The 22,547-nt window shown below is 29.0% G+C and overlaps 1 protein-coding gene and 1 long non-coding RNA gene across 2 annotated transcripts; one reads left to right on the top strand and one right to left on the bottom strand.

The window, feature by feature from the left end:
- Positions 1-16: 16 nt before the first annotated feature.
- LOC111041520 (ubiquitin-like-specific protease 1) lies at positions 17-20,368 on the top strand. The gene is made up of 3 exons (XM_022325799.1): positions 17-2,468; positions 16,642-16,699; positions 18,420-20,368. The coding sequence occupies exon 3, from the start codon at positions 18,454-18,456 to the stop codon at positions 19,723-19,725; it is 1,272 nt and encodes a 423-aa protein (XP_022181491.1). The 5' UTR covers positions 17-2,468; positions 16,642-16,699; positions 18,420-18,453; the 3' UTR covers positions 19,726-20,368.
- On the bottom strand, positions 3,899-14,048 carry LOC111041522. Its single transcript, XR_002605340.1, has 4 exons — positions 13,806-14,048; positions 13,557-13,730; positions 4,214-4,338; positions 3,899-4,116 (listed from the first exon to the last, which is right to left on the bottom strand). It is a non-coding gene; the product is annotated as an uncharacterized LOC111041522 (long non-coding RNA).
- Positions 20,369-22,547: the final 2,179 nt, after the last annotated feature.

Genomic DNA, 22,547 nt, shown 5'->3' on the forward strand with positions numbered 1-22,547 from the left:
CAATTTCACTCCCCCCCCCCCCAACAACAGCTACAACAATAAATTTAGTTTGAATATTTTGAAACTTTTTTAATTTTCAAAAGTTGATTATTCGGAATTTAATTCAGAAATCTAATAATGTGGACTGACCAATCTCAAGCAGACATTATAACGAATTCGGATCAGTTTGCTAAAATATTATAGGATTCTTAGGTCGATCGTTAGGATGGACAAAAAGTGCATACAAATGATCATAAATTGTTTACCGTTCACTAGTGCAACGCCGAGTATATGACTTGTACATGCGCGTGCGGGAGCGATCTGCTATTTCTTTTACACACAGTCACACACGACACACGCTGATCATCACTTATTACGTACACATTTACAAGACCCGCGTATAAGCAATTTGAAAATTGCCTATTTCGAACTCCTTAAAAAACTGTCCATCGCCGATCCCTTTAACAATGATCACAGAAAATTTATTTCGTGGTATCATAGTACCATCCCAAAAGATGATCAAATATCATCAAAGAAGTCGTCCTACCGTCTCATGTTTGTTGGTAAAAACTGTTTTGCGCGTTTCAACTTTTCTCTCGTCGTATTTTTAAGAAAACTACCGACCTACGACCTACTGCACTAACCACACCGCATAAAGTAGATATGTATATTTGAGTGGCGCTTTTTTTTCCACATAAATGCAATTTAAGTCATTTATTTTTAAACGTTTGCTTTTTTGTTGTTTTTCTTTGAACGTCTTACCATGGTGTAGTATTATTACTCTACAATAGGTGACATTCCATGTATTATTTTATTTAGTAAAAAAATAAATTACTAATAATAATATAATATAATGACGAAGAAAATAATTTGCATGATTTTGAATTGTCGAACGAGCGCCGTCGCCGGAAAACGCACGGCAGTTCGCTTTGAATTTTTGCGATCTTCGTCTGCTGTACAACGGTTTCTTATGCTAGGTAACTTAGTAAATTGTACATTACTTAAAAACAATGTAAATAACTACCTTTTTGTGATTCAATTATTGACACAAATTATTTTATACATTTGGCAATAACTATTACATATAACATAAATATTTTACGTCTATACTTATTAATCTGTTATATACAACATAACAAAATACCTACCTGATAAAGTGGCATTTGAAAAAACTTCTTTACTATAGGTACATAATTTATTAAAATATTTTTTAAATTATATACTATGTATAGGAAAAGATAATGTAAATATTTAATGACAAAAGTGTCTACGGTCATTCGTTTTTAAATTACAACAAAATATAAAAATCGCTCTATTAGATTTCGATATTCGTTGATTTTTTTTTATTTTAAGGAGGAATAAACTACTTTATAGAAATGTGAAATATCAAATGTAATGGCTAAGACCCCGTCCGCGTCCTCGGCTAAAGTTTATTTTTTTTCATCGTCGTCGACGACGATCACTTGTGTTTGAATCAGTTCTTCTAAGCCCGTCCCTGACAAACGAGGTTTTTTTTTATTCATTATTTCGCTCTTTCCCGCTCCCACACTCGCCCTGTAAGAAACAATTCATCATTTATCTGTCTTTATTTCTTTCATGACTGTCAATGAACAGAGAAAAAAATTAAAATCTGAAGGGCCGAAACGTTAACATTGTCACCGTCGCACGACACATTCTGGTTTCACTCATTCTGTGTTGTGGTGGGGGGGCGTGGGGGAGTAGACCGACACTTTGCCATACGCCGCCATAATCTGTGATAAATGATAATTATGACGGACTGAAGCAGTTAATCAATGATAGGTGCATAGGCTTGATTAATCTATTTGGGGGCTACCAATAGCTTTTTTTCCCTAGTGGTACCTTTCGACGACGACGCCGCCGGAACTTCTTGCGAATTCCAAGCGAGCTATAGCCCCCTTAGGCCCCACCATTCTACACCTATGGATAGGTGGAGGTAGATATCGGCGGCGGTGGTAGCGTCGTGACGTCACAGCGGAGATACAACAACGTACAATGTACTGTTGTCACTTACCATTACGTCTACGAGTGGTACAAGTGTACAAGTGTACAAGTGACGTTCGGTACTAGTAACTCACAACCTATGACGCTAACCTCAAAACACACCGTCTTTGTTGTATTACTCTTGTGCGCGTTTCGTCATTCTGTGTTTTTCGTCGGTCCTGCATATTTGCCTTCTGCACGCTTCGTCGGTAAACATCAGATTTTTATTAACGCAGCAGTTTTTTTTTCTCTACCGTTTTACTGGTTCGCCACTTGACCTAGTCACACGGCATTCCTAAAATTTTTACGTTTCACTCGTTGTTCAACCCACAACGAACGACTGAAAACCTAGCGGCCACCCGCTTCTCACACGACTCAAGTATTTAGCTTACGGTACGTCGATCACCACTACGCTTCTGTCGTTGTTGATGATTTCCCCGTCTCATCCGATCAATTGATCGACACTCGTCTAGAACACCCCACCAACGGTAAGTTGTTTCTTAGGTCCATTTCATTACGACAGTTGTCAGTATACCCTTCTGTCACATTAAGCACGATGGGTACCAAATACGTCGTGCCGCTTTAATACTTATGATTATCTGCTGCGCGGTGTTTGTTCTCGCGCGTTCGCGTTAAGTTATCTGCGATATGTCGGACACTTGTTGGGTATCCGTCCTGAAATCAAAAGTTAATGGATAAACAGTGCACTGTGCGTCCTGTCCATAAAATCGATTGTTTGTTGATATTGATTTTGTGTATTGGAGGCCTAGTAACTGTTCATGGCTTGTAAAGGTGATCTAACAACTCAAGTCGCTTTTGACATTACACTTAGGCTAGGATTAGTGCTCAACCGACGGTCAACCTAACCTAACCGACGGTCGGCGCTGACGGACGAGCTCAACCAACGGTCCTCGTCAGCGCAACGCAGTTGTACGCGCGCATCAACTTTTCAGCGCTGCACTGTAGTTGTTAATGTGCATCCTTTGATAAATCTACGCTTGACTAAAGTCAGCGCTGACCGTCGGTCGAGTACTAATTCTAGCCTTATACATGTGTATTACACCCTCTACCAGTTTGAAAGTAATAGTGTTATGCAAGTTACAATTAACAGAGTTAAATAGTGTTAGTTATCAATTCCATAATAATCGTCTAACAAAATTTGATATCGCTCACTCCACCTGTGATCCAAGTTGTAAAATCTTAGTTTTTATTTTAGAGATACGCTCGATTGGCATATCTTTATCATTATAAAATGAGGTACTTGTCGGTTTACTCCTCGCCAGTGCACCGTATAAAAATTTATCTCCCCACCACTCTTGTTTGTATAAGTGTACCGTTATTGTTCCTATAATTATCGACTTAAGCTCGTGATAGATGATCTATTTTTAACAAATATTTTTGGAAGTACTACATTTTGTACTATAAATAGGTAAAGTTATATACATTAGTATGGTGCTGGCTTTCATTATTACATTACCTACTTCGTTCAAACCAATAGGAAAAATTTAATTTAGTACGATACAAAGTATTTTAGTGAATTACTTACAGTTGTTTTCAAAATGTCAACAATGATTCTGGAATCAATATTTTGTTAAAATACATCAAATTGTAATGTTACTTAAGTAAGGGTCTGTTACTTGTTCTTTTTTAAATATTGTTGATGGAAATGCATTACTTTAATAGAATGTTTTACAACTGTACATCAGCTTCAACCCATACAGTCAAATTATTTTAATTTTAATTCTAACGTACAGTAAATATTATTGATTTCAACAGAATTTAAAGATTTTTCACTTTTACCGATAATATGATATATATAAATTATACCTAACTAAAAATATCAATACAAAGTATTAAATAATTAAAAAATAATTAAGTAATTCACACATAAACTTTATTTTTTACAAAAATAATTATAAATATATATTATAAATTGTATAGTGTTATGTATTTTAAGCAGTTATTTTTTTATTTTAATTGTGTTATTTTCTGTTTTTTACATTTCAGATTCTGCTTGGTTTTCTAATGAACTTTGCTAGAGTCTTTGTATTATGCAGATTTCCGTTCAATGTTACAAACTTCCTGTGTACTTTTATCTATTGAAATGCATCATTAGTGAGGTTGATGTATTTATTCCTAAAATAATATTAAACTGCATTTGAATCAATTTTTTATGAAAGTGGTTAAAACCAAAATCTTGGAAAAAATTAAAAAAATCCACACAAAAACTTACCATTAAATTAAAACTGTAACCAAATATTTGTATTTCCTGTATTTCATAACACAGCCTATACATATTAACTCCTTTCAAAAGTGAACAATCGGCTCAACCCTCAGAGCATATTTTGACGTCATTTACTGAAAAAAAAATTCACTAATTAACATTTATTAATAATTCATATATTGTATTAACTACTTAAATTAAATGACTTATCAATTAGACTTTTATTCATTTTTTTTTAAATTTCGATCAGTTCATTCCTGAATATTTTTACTAACCAATACCATAACTGACGTTCATATGAGTTAACCAACAGAAATACATTTTGATAAAATTAAGCGTAATGATAAAATAAATTCCTATAAGTTATAAAATATAATATATATTAATGTATAAAAAGGTTTTCCTAAAAACCAATATCAGCTAATGCTATGTATAACTTCACTATTAAACAAAACTAAAAGTTAATACAATTTACAAATTTACGAAAAACAATACAATATATACACTCCCAAATATTAAACTTAAATTAAAGTCGGTAACTCAAATAAATTTTTCAAAATGTCGACCTCATGTGCTATGTTTGGGTGTGTGAACAAATCTGCTGATAAGTCATGGTCATTTTTTCGATTTCTGAAAGTGAAATCTTATGTTTGTTCTAATTTAAAAGCTAAAATGTTATCTCAGTGTATGGCATAGCTTAATTCATTTTAAAACTGATAAATACCAACAGTTTATTAACTTCTAGTTTTGAACACATTATTAAAAGTTTGATTTACTGGCCAGAAAGAGCCATAGAGGCTTTACAATCATTTTTTGCTGCCTTTGGAAATTCAGTTACTGTTATTATTGACTGTTTTGAAATATGTGTTGAGGAACCATCCAATTTAAAAACAAAATCTCAACAAACATGGTCATCTTATAAAAATAAAAATACAGTAAAATATGTATTTAGTAACTCAAGGAGTTATTTCATTTATATAAGATTTTGGTGGAAGAGTGAGTGAGAAACATATTACTGAAAATGACAACTTTTTAAATAATTTATTACCGGGTGATGAAGTTTTAGCCGATCAAGGTTTTACTATTAGTGAAAGTATTGGATTTCATTGTGCAACTTTGAAAACCCCTGCTTTTACAAAAGGTTTACCTAAATTACACCCATGCTCCATAGAAGAAACTAGAAAAATAGCATCAGTAAGAATCCATTTTTTTACCTAACCACTGAATTGTTGAATGCGTAATGACAAATATCCAGATAACCAAAAACTGTAGATCAACCCAACTACCAAACAACCGGGATTTGACCTCGAAAGAAATACTTGGGTAACACTAAACCGTAATAGAACTGGTCATGGTAGAAGCGGTCATATGATATATAAATGGGGACTATGTGACAATGAAACGTATGACTGTGGCTATGAATCCCAGACGATCAATCATAATCACCACTGAATGTCCAATCCGTGCATTTAAAGGCACCACAGTAGAAAACCACCTGGTGAAAGAAGAAGCGGTGGAATGGATGAAGAACCTGGATGTGAAGCTATAGCATGACAGTTACATTTACCAAATGGGGAACCTCTTATCTATTTAATGTTTTATGTGTTTATTTATTTTTGAGTTTTATCACTGTTGATCATAGACGCCATACGAAATAATAATATTGACAACCGTACAGAAAACTTAATTCATTGCTATTAATTTATAACATGCTTGTAATGATTTTACCTACTTCTCAAGTTTTAATGCAGCAGCATTGCAATTTACAAAATATACATTTTATTTATTTGTGATTTTTTTTAAACGTGTATTTGACATTGTTAGTTAACATAAACATGTTCAGTTTGTGGACATGAAGAACAATGGACACGAAGAACAATTAAAAAAATCCTACCCATAACGTACACGATTTCCATCATTTGATTTATAAACTTACAAAGCTATACTAGTTAATTTAAATATGTGCTAACTTAATGTGACTACTTTCAACAAAATTTATACAACTGGATTTTTTGCTATTATGTGTGATGAAGCTAGGTGAGTATTAAGTAAAAATGTTAAATATTATTAAATGTCAATATAATTTTTATTTAGGATCCACAAAGTTCAACTTTCAATATGTGTTGATTATGCAGTTTAATTGGAAGTGTATAAGAGATTTCTAGGCTTTGTGGGTGTATCAAAAGGCCAAAATGCAAAATTATTGTTGAATCACTTAAAGATGAAGTTGAAGATCTGGCAGACAAAAGTGTTGCTTAAGTAATAGCTTAATATTTTTAATTTTATAAGAACTAACAATATTTTCTAATAAGCTGACAATGACATGCTAAACAGTTATTTTTAGGGCAGAGGACTTGCAGCTCTAAAAACTCACCAAATATGCACTAAAATATACAAAATTTGATTATTTTTGTATTAATATAGAGTATTTAAATTTTGATGTTTGCACTGACGTTCCTGTGACCAGTATTGATAATATCTTATACAGTAAACAATATCTGTACATAATTAAAATTCATAACCGGAAAATAAATCTAATCGGCAATCCTCAAGGCGTGTCCTAGGGAAAAAAGTGCGTGTGGGATCAGTCAACAAACCATATTGATTTGATTCATATTTAAAATAATTTTAAATTCAACATTATTTTAGTTATATATTAATTATTAAAATTAAATAAAAACGTTAACGGTAACATTTTTGATAAAATGATAAATTATTGAAAAATATATGCATCTTAACTTATAAAATCGAAATAAAAAATTTGAAATATACATTTATATGCAAAATAAAATTTCAAAACTAGCTTTGTTTCAGCATGAAACGTATTTGTTTCTTACTTTGATATTTTTGTAAACGTGCAAAACAACTATACAAATGCTACGAGTCCTCTGCCCTAGTTATTATTAATTTTCAGGAATTTTAAGTTCAATAACGAAAAAAAACATTCTTATAATTTTCATCCCTTACAATGTACTTTGCATCATTAATATTTTGAGCAATTAGCTTCAAAATAAAAAAAGCTGCATTGGGAAATTCAGGAAATATAATGAAAGGTGTTATTGATTCACTTACACATCTACATTCTGGCAAAGCTTTTGATATATTTCGACAAAAGCTTCAACATTTTGTAAATAAAAATAATATAATATTGTCACTACCCACAAACGAAGGTTAGCTCTGTTTTAAATATTTAGATTATATATTATTGCTTCATTTAATAATACTGTATATTATTTATAAAATAAAATATACGTTTAACATGCGCCTAAGCTTGTATAATAATATATTGTTGAAAAATATTTATGTATTTATTTGATTATAGAATCAAAAGAAAAACGCGAACGGTGTGAACCAGTGAACAAGACATAGTCTGAAAATAATACTTCAAATACTATTGAATATTGGCATACATTTGTTTATTTAAGAATCATTGATGAAGTACTTATAAATTTTGAAAAATTCAACTACAAAACCCATTAAAATAACTTCAGGATGCCCATAAGATGGATTTTTATCAGCAGTCTTATTTGTTTATATTTAAATGATTTCACACCTAAAAAAATTGTAACGTAGAATTAAATGCCGTCAATACAAAATTAATAAAATACATACACAATCTTAAAGATTTTCATACCCTATACACAACATTACTCTTCTCTCTAATTGGTACAAAATGTATAATATGGAATTAAATCCTACGAAGTGCAAAAAGTTAACATTATTTTCATTTCAACTATCATATTAATAGCACTTCAATTACACTAACACAATAATCAATAAAAGATCTAGGAGTCATTCTATATTTTTAAGAACACAAGTTATATCAATCACAATCACAAACAAATGCTAGAGCCTTATATACTTTAGTATGTTCAAATCTAGAAAAAGTACAAGACCAATTCTATAGTTATATGAAGTTTACACAGATTGAGATTACAGATACAGATTGATTGATCACACTCGAATAACTACCCTAACATCTTTAAAAAAAAACAGAAGAACCGTGATTGTTATCCAGTATTTTTTTACAAAGTCTTCCATGGATTAGTGGATACCCCTACCATTTTAGAACGATTCAAGTTCTGTGCATCCACAAGACTTCAACAGCTCTCATACTTCAAAAACCAATATAACACAATGATCTATCAATAATCAAAATGCAGACAAAATAAATAACAGAAATCGACATCTTTCCACTTCATTTTAAACCAATTCAACAATAAAATCCAACAATTTTGTTGTAATGGTATATCTCAACTACACTTATCTATCAAGAATAATTTATTTGTATTAGTATTTAATTATTATTTAAATCTGTAATTTTTCTAATTAAGAATAGTTCTAAGTATACTATAATTAAATGTACAGTTAATTTTTCTTATTTTGAATACCACATGCATTACAATTATATTTACCAAAAGGGTGTTTACCCGTTAATGAAATATATAAATAAATAGTAAAAACTATTGGGTCAATGAGGTTGCCGACCATAATATCTGGTCTGCAAAAGAAAAGTCCCTACACTAGGTTAAACAGTTAAGCAAACAATGTATTCAATTAACATATAGAAAAATTCAAAAATATTGCAGCAGGATTGATGGTTTAGCTTACTTATCACTGAATTAAATGGCAAATCTAAAAGAAAAATGTCACCATATTATGTAGAATTTTTTTAAACTTATTTCAATTTTTAATTAAAAACCTATTAGGCAAGATTCTGCTTTGTGGTTAAATGAATGTTCATACATTAACTTTCATAGGGAGCCACCAATGAATAATTTGAAAAATACTGGACATAAGCATTAAACTATTAGGGACCAAAAAAATTTAATTGAACATTTTTGCAGGAATGAGTAGAAGAAAAAAACTAGGGCAAATTTCGTACCTTAAAAAAACATCAACAAAATGTATGTATATAAGTACAAAAGGCAAAATCGGGGTGTTAGATTTTTAACATCTGTAAGCCCTAACTAAAAATAGGATGTTGATGACTCGCATTTTTTCTTTAGTTCTAGAAAATGCTATTTTTAATCTATTTGTTTTCATGGTTCCTTGATTCAAAATATAACAAATTTATTTTGAATTTTTAGCTCTTAATTTATAGCTAAAAATGCACTATTTTGTTTTTTAAAGATCATATATTTTCTATTACTACAATTTATCATACAATAGGACATATTTTGTAGTTTTATTACAATGTAGGGCATCTTTCTCAAGTTTAAGGTTTTTGTTTATATTTTTTTAAATTTAAATTTTACTTTTAAATTGTTTTTATATTAAATTACTTTGACCACTCATATCTCTAATTACAATAATTATTTTTAAATTACATTTTATGTCGTTTTTATGGCTTATTTGCATATTTGTGTGATCTTCTCATTGGTTAATTGTTAAATAAATAGAGGTGCAAGAAAGAATGTAAAAAGGCTGTTCTGAAATTTTGATACGGTATTCTAAAGCAAATTAGACTTAAGAGGTCAAGAGAATTTAATTTTCCTAAAAATAATCCATTTTTAACTTAAGAGTATTTCTTCGTCCAGCAAAGCTATTAAGAAATTTGGAAATACGAGGTGTAGTTGTGGGGAGGATGGTGTATATCCATCAAACCTAAGAACATTTCTTTGTACCATTTTCAAGCTGATGAGAGTTATACCTGATGTATGTGGATCCCAAAGAAGAGCATTGTACTCTAATATTAAGTGACATGTTGTAAAGCTTACAAGATTGCTAGCGTTCATAAAACGATTAGCACATGACTTAAACAAACTTGGTCCATCTTTAGAAATTGTGTTTTGCTCGCTTGTCTGTTCAATTTCATAGGACCACATAATTTCTGTTTTCAAGTGAATGACCTAGTATGCACTTATCGAAGTTCCAAGTTAACATTCTAATGTTTAAGACCATTTAGAAATAATGTTTAGGTGTGTCTATGTTTAGGTTTTGAAGTCATCAAAAGAATCGATTTGCATAAATAGTTTCAAGTCATCTGTGAAACAAAGTAGTTACTAGTTTGCAATGATTTAAAACTTTGCTAGCACAACTTACAAATGACGAAAGAGGAGTGGTATAATTATAATATAATTTTAATTTTATTTATTGTAAAAAGTGTTTGGTCAAAATCTAATTTGTTTGTTGAATAATATAATTTGACGCTTGTGACTTATACCCCAAAATATTTATAATTTTTGTTTTTCTCTGAAGTATCCTTTTTTGTTATTATTTAATTAAATACAATATTATTATTACTTCATAATTAACTAACAATAATTATTTTAATGCATGGTTAAAAACTAAAAAAAGTGAGAGGTTATAATTGTTTTATATAGACAAGGACCATACACAGTTATTTAATTGATACATAATATGTGACATGTCCCTACAATTTTTAAACTACATAATTTTGCATTTTATTTATGATTATATTTACTTATATATATTGGCATACATTTTATTTTAAAATATTATAGTTAGTCGAAAACATTTCTGTTGAATAATGACTTATCGACGTTCTACTGTGCTTTACTTAAATAAGCCCATACACTAGGACAAACAACGTACGTAGAATAAATAAACACATATTTGAGTTTTTTTAAGAATGAATATTATATTATCTACTACAAATTATATAATGTTAAACATCATAAAGTATGAATAAAATCTTATTGTTTTATTTAAAGAATGTTTTTTTCATTAAGCCTCCGTTCTTTTTTTTTATACTGAACATTATATTAGGTATTTTTTTATATGCAATATTAGCTATATTTAAATAATATTATATTATGAAACAAATTTCAACCAAGATCAAAAATTGTGTCTATCTGTTAGAGGGCTTGCAATGATTTAAGCATAATCAAATTTTTTTATTTATTTAAGCTTCGGCAACTGAGGCCATTAGCTGTAGAGGTTACGGTACTGTTGGGTTATGGGAACACGTGTGTGTTTGTGTGGCAGAATTTCTAGTGGGCACCCGTAGGTTTCTGCCATGTAGGGGGGGGGGAAGGGACACCATGACTGCCCGGAGAGAAGTGCCGCCCGAGGTTCGACGACGCGCATTGCAACCGACACGTTATCTACTCAGCCACTTTGGCCCCATAATCAAATTTAGTTTTACTTATAATACAGTAACCATATAATGTTGTACATATAAATCTTGATTTTGGTGTGCATCTACTCAAAATATAGAATGAATGAAATTAGTCAAATTGGAAAATACAAAATTTCAAAGTACCGCAATATTGTGCATTTTTATTTGGCTAAATTACTAAAAATAAGTCAATTTTGAGTTCATTTATTTCCATATAATATAACTAAAAATTTCTGTACTAGAATACTATATAATATTATGCTATATTTGTTTAAATTTCTTGTGTAGTTTAAAAATGTGAAAAATATGGAGAAAGTTATAATTATTTTGTGGGCCTATAATAGACAAGTGCTTTAAGGCTGAATTTATGTGATGAAAACTATTTTGTACTCATTTTTTTTAAAAGTACATCATGGGTCGCCGACGTTTTTCAACAAGCTACATTAAAACATATCTGGTGGTCAACTACTATTCTATTGACTATATGGACTTGATTCTATTCTAACTACTATATTATTTATATTAATACATGCAGCATAATAATATTCTTCTTTTAATATTTCTCTGGCAATAAATACTTTCTCTATGAAGTATAAAAGTGTGTTAAAGATTAGAGTGAATTAACCTCTTATAACATTTAATGGTAAGGTTTATTAACTAGTGCATCCCAAATGCTTTAAATATATGCATTTTAATTTTAAAGAAAGTTATAGGTATTTTTAAATTTTAAAATACTCATCTCCCTTTAAAATTAAAATATAATAAAGAGCTTATGAGATGGCCTAGATAATAATCTTACCTTTAAATGTTATAAGAGGTCAAATCACTATAATGTTTACAGATGTTTTAAGAGATCAAAACTTAATCTGCTGAGAGTACAATTTGCTATGTTACGCACTTGTAAGATGGCGACAACACTTGCAGATGCTGCCACATTCTTTTAATCTTTAAAGCCCGTTGATTAATTTTTTTCAATTAAAATTGCATAAATATGCACTATTGCATTACCTTAAATATCACGAAATATAAGACAAAAAAAAACATGATAAAATTGGCATAGTATAACAGAGTTAGGTACAAGTTAAGAAGTGACAAAGAATAACCACAACACGTTCAACTAGTAGCACAACTAATCACTGCAATAAATGACAAAAAATAGGTATAGTTATGATCAGCAGATAGTAAGTTTCAAATTAAAACCAAATATGAAATAATAAAAAATGATGCCCTCATTAGGTCAGTCTATTTACTTTTAAAATTTGACCATTTTTTTTAATTAAAAAAAAGCACACATCAAAAGTCCAGAAATATCACTAAAATCTAAAAATACGCAAAATTAAATTTCTTATTCCAGTTCCATTTATTGTAAAAAATATAACAATGTTCTTCATTTTAATATAACACGCTCCTTAAATGGTGAAAAAAATCTTAAGAATTTTAAAAGGTTTTAATTATTTTTTAGGCTTACAGACAGTCTTCTAAAGTACTATTTTGAAAGTATCTGTATTTAAAACCAAATACTATTCTGAATACCTTTTCATCTTACTCTATGTACGGGGACAAGCAAATTTAAATAAAATAATGCATTTTAAATTTTTATGTTTCATCGTTGAGTACTAAACTATTAATAAACCGTAATATTTTTAGAAGCCTAAGTACTAGTGTCATATTATTATGATTATCAGCAATGGACTAAATATGTCTAATACTGACTAATGATTGGAGGCTGTGTGTGTTCAGCGCGGCATTCTACATTCTATATTCTGTTAGTGAGTTTATTTTGGAATTTGAATTTTACCGTTACTTAAAAAAAAAATTTTTTTAACATTGCTGTCCAAGTTTTAGCATTTGATGGTGCATTGCACCAAATACCAAAAATGCTGCATATAATTCTTTTTATTTTAATTAATTTAAGTAAAACTAGAAAATGCTAAAATCAGTTAACTAATGATTAAATTTATATACAAGGGCATTAGGTCAAATTAAAAAGGTGTTACACATTTATGTATAAAAAAAAGTATTTGAAAGTATCTTTTACAAGACTGCTTACAGATAATTACATAATATGATATCACTATTATGGAACTTTTTCTTATTTTTAAGTAATTAATATAAAATTTTCTGGTTACTGTTATACTTATAAGATTATGTTAATTACATTTCCATCATGTTAAGCAATTTTTTTTAATTAATTCTTTTGCAATTCTGCATTTTATTTATTTTTATATTAATAAACTAATTATATATACATATATGTTACTAACTTACCTATTATTTTAATATTAATGAAATGTGGTTTTGTGCATCATAATTCTCGGAATAGTCAATACTTGTAGAAAAAATGTCGGACGACTGATTAAAATCACAGATAAATCCCATAAATTGAGAATTCGAGCTTCCAAACGTTCGTTTTCAGTAGATCCGTTCCGTCCGCATGGTTTTCTGAAATTACATTTGAGCAAATTAAATAATCACATTTTCCTTACATGTCCAATGTCGTGACTGGTGATTTTATACTCGACGGTCAACAGAGTTCATTAGTGGTTGTATTGACTAGTAGTGTTGGGCGTGTGTATCGGACTTCGAACTACTTTATTTTTAAAAATACCCATAACGCAAACGTTGAACGGTCCACCTCCATTGGGGTTAACCTCATGCTGCGGTGAGTAGACGGTTGTATACGGCAGATGCCAGGGCATCTGTCGTTACCACTTACCGCTCGACGTGCGCCAGTACGCCGTAAAAAATGATTCCTTCCCTTTTGTCGTTCCAAATACGATGTGAACGCATCTCATGGAAGAAAAATTATGAGGACGTGTTTGTTATGCTTATTCGCTCTGCCAACCATAATGCTCCACTCACTATAGTCGTATACACACAATAATTATGTAAGCCGTATCGGGTCGATGACGGGCTTTACATTCCCAACTTTTTCTAGGGTTATTTTATTCGGTCCTTAATTTTAACGGTTTCGGAATGCCCTCATTTATTTCAGAAGAGGTACCCGACCAAAAATTTCCAAATTTTAAGTTCTGAACGGAGCTAAGAATTTATTGACTTTATAATGATGTGTGTTTTTTTTTAATTTTTACTATTTTTTAGTTTTTTTTTTTTAGGGTAGTTAAAATGCTTCGATTTTCTTAAGCAGCCTCTTTTTTGATACTTTGATAGGAAAGTGAATGTAGTTGTTACTGAAAGGGGTAAAATAAACAAAAGCGTCAGGAAAAAATTAAGATTCTTACGTAAAACCAGTTTTTGTCGATTTTGTTTTGCAGTGTACCTAACTCTAAAAAATATAACCTTAGATACCTGATTTTCATTGAACCAATTCATTGATTTTATACAACCAATTTGTATGCTCAATAAAATTCACAAAATATTTGCGATTTTTTTTTAGCTATAGTCATGGAAAATGTTAAGTTTAATAGTAAAATATTTTATGTCTTTATGGTATACCTACAGAGATATTGGAAAAATGCGGTTATGAAAAAAAAAAAATGTTTAAAATGCCGCCATGTATAAATGCAGTCGAACTTGGTTAACCCGAAATTTTAACTTTAATTTTGAGTTTATCACTCCGACTGTAATTTTAGATTGTGTATTGGGAAATTGTTAAGCAAGATCTATTATATTTCACGGAGAGCAATAGTGTTGCGTTTTTTGCAGATAAAAATGTAACCCCGAATAATAAAAAGTCATTATAAGCACACTGGTAGGGATGGCAAAAAATCGTAGACTATCGATATATTGTAATTTCGATACATTGCACACCGATACCACGATATATCTAACACTATTTTACCGATATATCGATATATATCGAAAAAAAATTTCTAATACTAAAAAAGGTTTATGGACTTGCTCTTTGGTTATAATTAAGCTTGACGCTGGCATTACGCGCCGACATCAAACGTTTCCGGCAAACAATTAGCCGTTCGTACGCACATGCACAAATCATTGCATTTGGTGAAATAAAATATTTTTTTCCAACGAGGAAACAAATTTTAATCAATTACCTAAAAGTCTCACAAGATTACGCATACTTAAAATAATCGGATTTCAATTATGTACAAATATTTGTACTTATCGTTGTATTTTTAGGTTATTGTGGAAGTCGATTTTAGAATAACTGATTAACATTCTTAAAGAAGATACTAAAGTCAATCAAAAAACTAAGGAACCAAAATAAGATTTAAGAACAATTTAAAAAAATATATCAACAGTTTATTTCCACAATAATCTAGAAAAAATGTCGATCAACTCAAATCTTTATACAAAATTGAAATCTGATAATTTTAAGTATGTGTTATCAGGCTTTTAGGTCTAAAAGGTGAAATAAATACACTGCTTCCAACCGCCTTATACACAATAAAATGTTAAAATTTACTTAGAAACATTATAGGCTCTTAGAATTGTTTTTTGTATATAGTGATTTTTGGATTTAAATTTAACACACGCATTAGTGACTCATCAGACACCCAATGCACAGCAGTACATTGCTTACTACCCGCTTTTTTTTATTCTTAAAAATATTAAATTATAAATACTCCAATTGTACAATTTGTGGGATTGTATCATTTTAACAGTTTTAAGTTCAAGGTTAAATTTAAGACTATAATTATGGGTGCATGTAAACTCGGCTACGAGCACTTTTTTTTAATGCTAATTCCGCCAAAAAAAAACAGATAAAATTGGGTTTTCATGTAAACACTCCTTCAGTGAAAAAAAAAATATAATATATTAAATTATTACCAAAAAAAATTTAATTTGTAGAATAATGATCATCCACATTAAATAATAGTTAAGTATGCATATATACCTAAAAATATACAAAACTTGAAAATAAAAATACTAATATTGTATGAACAAATCATATAAATTGTAATATGTATTGAATACAAATTCTTAAATAACTGTAATAATTATAAAATATGTACCTAGGTATGTTATGTAATAATATTTTGAATTATGAACTAAAATAATGTGATACAATTTGTGATATTTAAACTTCTAAGTGCAATATCAATCTATTATTATGACTATTTATAGACTTCTCTAACCCTATACATTTTTTTTTTAATTTTTGAGCTTATTTGGTTGAGATATGTAATTAAATTTTACATAAGCAAGGCTATAAGACTGACAGAGTTTCTATATACTCATTACAGATAAAAATATAAAACTGGCAGTTTGTATCAGACCCTTTCATTACCTTTTTATCTAACCAGTTTTCTGGTGGAGTTTGCAATCAACCATAATATTACACTTGTTTAGAGGGATTAAACATTAATGATAAATGTATATTTATTTATTTATTGTTTAAAATTACTAATTGAAAATTCTAATTTTATAGGTACTCACTCAAACTGGTAATCAACTTGTGAATTGTCTATAACACTTCCAGTTGAAATGTAAGTGACTTACAAATTCATAATATTTAAAACTATTTTTATTGATTTAAAATTCAATTTCTCAACTAATCATTAAGAAAATGGAATTAACTGTATCACTTTAAATTACTATTAATATAGCAAAATTGTACGCTCAGCTGGCAACAGACATTTTAAGTCGTTAATTATTTAATTGTTGTTAACTTAAATCAGAATATCTTAAAGGTGGACTATAATAATTTGCTTGTAATCCATTTTCTAGGCATTTGAATGTTGTTTTTTTTTTGTTTTTAATTGAAATTCATTTTTATATTGGTTTTTTTTAAATTTATCATCGTAAAATTATCCTAGCATCCTGAAGATTAAAAATGATATTTCAATACAATTATATTTTACACATATTAAGTATTACTTAATTTATATTTAATCCAATATTTTTGGTTTATCCATAAACTTTCTGTCATCAACTCTAGAAAATTTAATCTACTATATCATAGTAATATATTAATTACTTATGTTCAATACTATGGATTGTTTCGGATGTTACATTTACACACACAAATAGATAATATTTATCCTACAGGAATCAAAAATGATAGATTTTTTATTTTTGAAAAATATTTACAAAATGTAATATTATATTTCAAATAGTTTAATCATAAAACTGTCATTTTATTTTATCCCTCTTAAGCTCATGCTACATTCGCATGTGTTGCCTCCGTCTTACAAACTTAGTTAACTTTAGCAAACTTAATTTGTAATGATATTTATAATATACACTTCAAATATTTGCTTTAATAAATAGGTATATGTGACTTTGCCTATTATAATACATACATTTTCATAAATATTTAAATTTCTCAACATGGCTAGATACTTACACTAATTATTCAATGACTAGGACTCAATGAGTAATATAACTATTTATTTATTTAAGTATTGAAAGTAACGCCTGCTAGTGCAGAGAGTACAGTATATATTACTATTCACTAACTTTACCGTCGGTAAAATGATTTAATTGAATAGATCAGTGGTTCCCAACCCATGGGCTGCAGCCCACTTGTGGGCCTCAAGCAGCTTGGTACTGGGCCGTAAACTATATAAATATATAATACTTGATATTATATATATATTTTAAATAATATTATATTTTTAGTGTATACCTAATAATATTTCTGGTTATAATAATATTTATCAATATTATCTACACTCTGCAGTGTCAAATTATTAATTAACGCTAAATATAGGAATCAACTGAATGTTGAAAGTGATTTAATTGTAAAACCATCCAATTTTCATCCCGATATTGACTCTCATGAAGCACAAGTAATGTCAAAAATCACATTAAATTGTTTAGATTGTGATTAAGTTTAATAAAGTGTTTTTCATGATAGACAATTGATTTTTTAATTCTTTTTAGTTCTAACAACTGACGTTTGTATATACATATATTATATATATATATATTTATGCATTCGTATATAGGTGAGCTGTTTGTAGGCCTCAAAGATTTGTTTACAAAATTGGTGGTCCACACAGCTAAAAAGGTTGGGAACCGCTGGAATAGATTATTGCCACATGCATACTATTCGTTTTAGCATTTAAGATAATTTGTTGCTATTATTTTAGATGTCCTTCATAACTGATTAGAAAATAACCTAAATAATTATTGATATTTGTATTAATTATTATGTTTATAGTTTAATTTTATATAAATAGTTGTTTTTGTTTTCGTTTTTAGACTTACCTGGCCCTGTGACAATCAAGACTATACAATGAATCGATTCGAGCCGGAAATTGTCATTATCAACAGTATGGCCGACTTAAATGAGCTCATGGATGTAACTGAAGATACTGATAGGTATTATTTTGGAAGAAACGAAGAAGAAAATGAAAACCCTTTCCCATTAGTGAATGATGAAACAGCCGATTCAAATAATATTTTATCGGTTGACCACTCGAATATGGATTTGATGTTTTCATCAATAGTGGATGATATAAATAACATTTATAAAGACTATCCATCAAATTTTGAAAGCCTTATGGAAATAGATTATGTGGATTTTGATAATCTAGATGATAGTACTTCTCAAAATCAACCGAGTACTTCAATGGTAGTTAATGGAGAACAAAATTATAATATTGATGCATTTACGATTGTGGACTCTGATGATGAAAATAAACAGGAAGTAAGAACAGAAAATATCAATGATGGTGAACAAGATATCATAAATTTGATAAGTGACGATGAAGATGAGAATAGTGTGCAATTAAATGGAGAACAAAATGACCCAATTGTATTAAGTGATACGGAAGATGATGATACTAGTTTGGAGACCAGCCAGGCAGTGGAAACTATCCAATTAACAAGTGTCCATGAAATTCGATCTCCAAAAAACATAAAAAAGATTCTCCCGAGGTTCAAAACTAAAGTTCAAGAAACCTTACATTTTTTGTCCTCAAAAAGGGTAGACTTACTTGTACGTCATACCGATGGTTATAAGTTGCTTACGTCTGATCTTTTTAAATTAATTACTCCAAGAGCCTGGCTGACCGATGGAGTCATTATGCATTATTTTTTGTTGTTGGTTCAACATAGTAAGCGAGTATTATTGATGGATCCGGATATGTTAACCAGTTGTACTCGGAAAGGGTTTGTTCCAGAAAAAATCAATAAAACTGATGAATATGACAAAATTATCATTCCGATCAACCCCAATCGCAACCATTGGGCTTTTGTGGTGTTGGAAATTCGGCAAAGGAAGTTGATAGTTATAGATAGCATAGACCATACGGGCAGTAAAGAATTGGATTTAGTAAATGAATTTGTAGATCTAGCTTTTAAGGAGATTTTCCCCACAGGCTTCGAAAATGTAAAACTGTTCTCTCCTAAACAGTCAAATACTGATGACTGTGGTGTCTTTACATGTACAAATGCTCGATATTATTTGTTCAATAGGCACCCTGATTATACTCAGAAGGATATTCCCCTTTTACGGCATCGTATCGCTTGGGAAATTATTCAAAATACCTTAATACCCTTTTAAGTGGTCTTTAAATTATTATTAAATTTGAATTGTTTAAACATAATTATTATTATTAATTTTGTATGCGGCAAAAGAGGTACAAGCCAGGGTAATAATAGTTTTTCTTTTTATCTTTGTAAATATATACTCTTATGGATCTCAACTAATGTCGATCGAACTCATTATTAGTGATTTTATATTATAATAATAGATTTTGACAGTGACTGTGTTCATACTTAAATCTGAACAGTCGGTGAAAGACAACAGTGCCATTTTGTTTTTACAATATATTCAACGGGTCTTAGTCTTACGACTGTCACTGGCGTAACATATGAGACTGATCTATAACTTTAATATACAGATATAAGTGCCTTTTGTATTTTTTAGTCTTTAGATACTTATCATCACGACCTAACTAAACAATTATTTATAATATGTTTAGTGTGAACTAAAAGCCGTAAAACAAAAGTATGACATTCCATAATTGGTACCTATATAATTGGTCATAATACATTTATTTATTTATATGTAACTGTAAAATTCTTATTTAATCATATATTAGGTATTGATTGTATTAGGGGTACCTAATTACTTATTGTGTTTTTTTTTTATGTACAACATTTTTTTGTTCATACTGTAAGTTTGTTACCCATCAATATTATATTTCCCATTATTAATATTATTATTATGTTAATGAGTAATATGTAATGGAAGTCAAAAAAATCAAAAAAAAATTGTAATTAATATGAAAAATAATAACATTAAGTAGGTACCTACTTAATAACTTAAAACATGTTTATAATTAAAAGTTAATTTTATCATTTATAATATGTTATTAATATTATTATCATTTTATTGCTGTTAAAAGTGATTGTATATATTTTATGTTGCACTATCTACATTATTAATGTGTATTTTTCATTTTGAAAAATTAAAGAAAGTCATGCTTGAAAGAGCAACTAAAAATTGTTGTTAATTATTTCTGAAGAAATGAAAAATATGTTAGTACAGAAAATGTTTTTCTTTTAAGTAACTATATAGAGGTGGCATGGCTCACAATTTGATTTTGGCAGAATTGAAGGACTACATAAAGCTTAACTGTACAATTTATGTACTCAGTATTTTACATTTTTTAACTTGTATGGATTTTAACCAAAAAATCTTATATTAATCATAACGTTACAAAACTTAAAATGTATTTATTCTTTCAAAATTGATATTATGTTAGGAAATAAAGTTGTGGTGTTTACTTGATGATAGGTAAATGTAATCTTGTCTCTGACCCTCCACACAGTGGATCAAGTTTAAAATCGTGCTCAGTGAACATTCAATTTTTCTGATTATTTTGACACATCTAAATAGAATTTAGGATGAGTTTATGAATTATAACTGCTTATAAGTACATTACCTAAGTTAAGAAACGTGAAGTAGGTAGTCGACCAACATTTTGTGGGGTATCCCCATACCACTTCACTCTACTCATCCAAAATTTAAATATTTATAACTCATAAACCAATCCTCCTAAATTAGATTTATATGTATCGAAATACTTAGAAAAATATTTTGCTTTGTATTATGAAATTATTACTGTATGTTGTCATTCAAAAAAGTAAAAAACCTAAATAATAATCAAAAAAATTGTTTTTAACAACTACAAACCATGTGGTAAATTTTTTTTTCAGAAACAATTTATACTTTTTCAAAACGATAAGTGTTCAATGAAAAAAGAATTACCCAGTATAATTGGGAAAAAAAAAATGAATTTATGCTAAGTTTTTTTTTTAATTTCCAATTACAATCACTTGTGAGTAGTCTTGCATTATATTTTAATGTTTTTTGGCAGATATTAATATGTTTTTTAAATAATAAAAATTAAAAATCTCATAATATTAAAGAGCTCAACATGAGTCAACATTTTATAGTGTTTAGAAAATGCTAACATAAATATTCATTGAACATTTCAACTTTGAATGGTAATTTTTTTGTTTTATTTGTTACACTAAAAACCAAAATCGCTTTTGTTTCAAAATTGAAAATTCCCAAATGTTTTTAGTTATTTTTTTGTTATAATCCTGCATTTTTTAACACTACTAAGAATTTAGATCTGATTACAGCTAGATTCACTTTCCCACAAAAAAAGATACCGAAAGTTTGAATCAAAGCATTATTTCAAACTACTTTTTATTGAAATGGATAAAAAAAAAACTCATCATTGTCAAATCAATACATTCATCACTTTGGTCAGAATCTAAAATAGTAAAATGTGATCTCAATATTTATTTTTAAATAAAATATTATACGTACCTATAATATAATAATATATAAGTATAATATATATTATTAATTTATAATAGGTCATATTATGTTATTAGAAATTGAAACCTATTAGTACCTAATTCTGTTGGATCAGTTACTGTTTGCTGAAAATATTACATTTATTATACTAAGTTCCCAACTATTAACTGTTTTTATAGTGCCTATATTGTATTTAAACATCATGAGTAAGGGTTATCGTTGAACTGTGGAATATGTCTCATTATTCATATTTATGTCTTAATGTATTTTTCCTTAATCAAATTTTCATATCGTTCTATCGTAGTTAGTTTTTTTTACAACTATTAAATATTTAAATATTATATAATTTGTCATTACGTCAGACGATCTAATTGTATATTGTTTTTGAACATAGACCTATAAAAAATTAAATAGTGGGGTCCAAGGGTATGGCATAGTGCCATTTAATTAAAGATCTTCCCACCCTAAAGAAATCAAGGCTCGTCACTGTCGTACCTAACCCTTAAAAGTTATAGTTATAGGGTTTGAAAGTTGTAGAAGTTGCTTAG

This window comes from Myzus persicae, unplaced genomic scaffold (assembly GCF_001856785.1).
Source record: "Myzus persicae strain clone G006 unplaced genomic scaffold, MPER_G0061.0, whole genome shotgun sequence".
NCBI classification, from domain to species: domain Eukaryota; kingdom Metazoa; phylum Arthropoda; class Insecta; order Hemiptera; family Aphididae; genus Myzus; species Myzus persicae.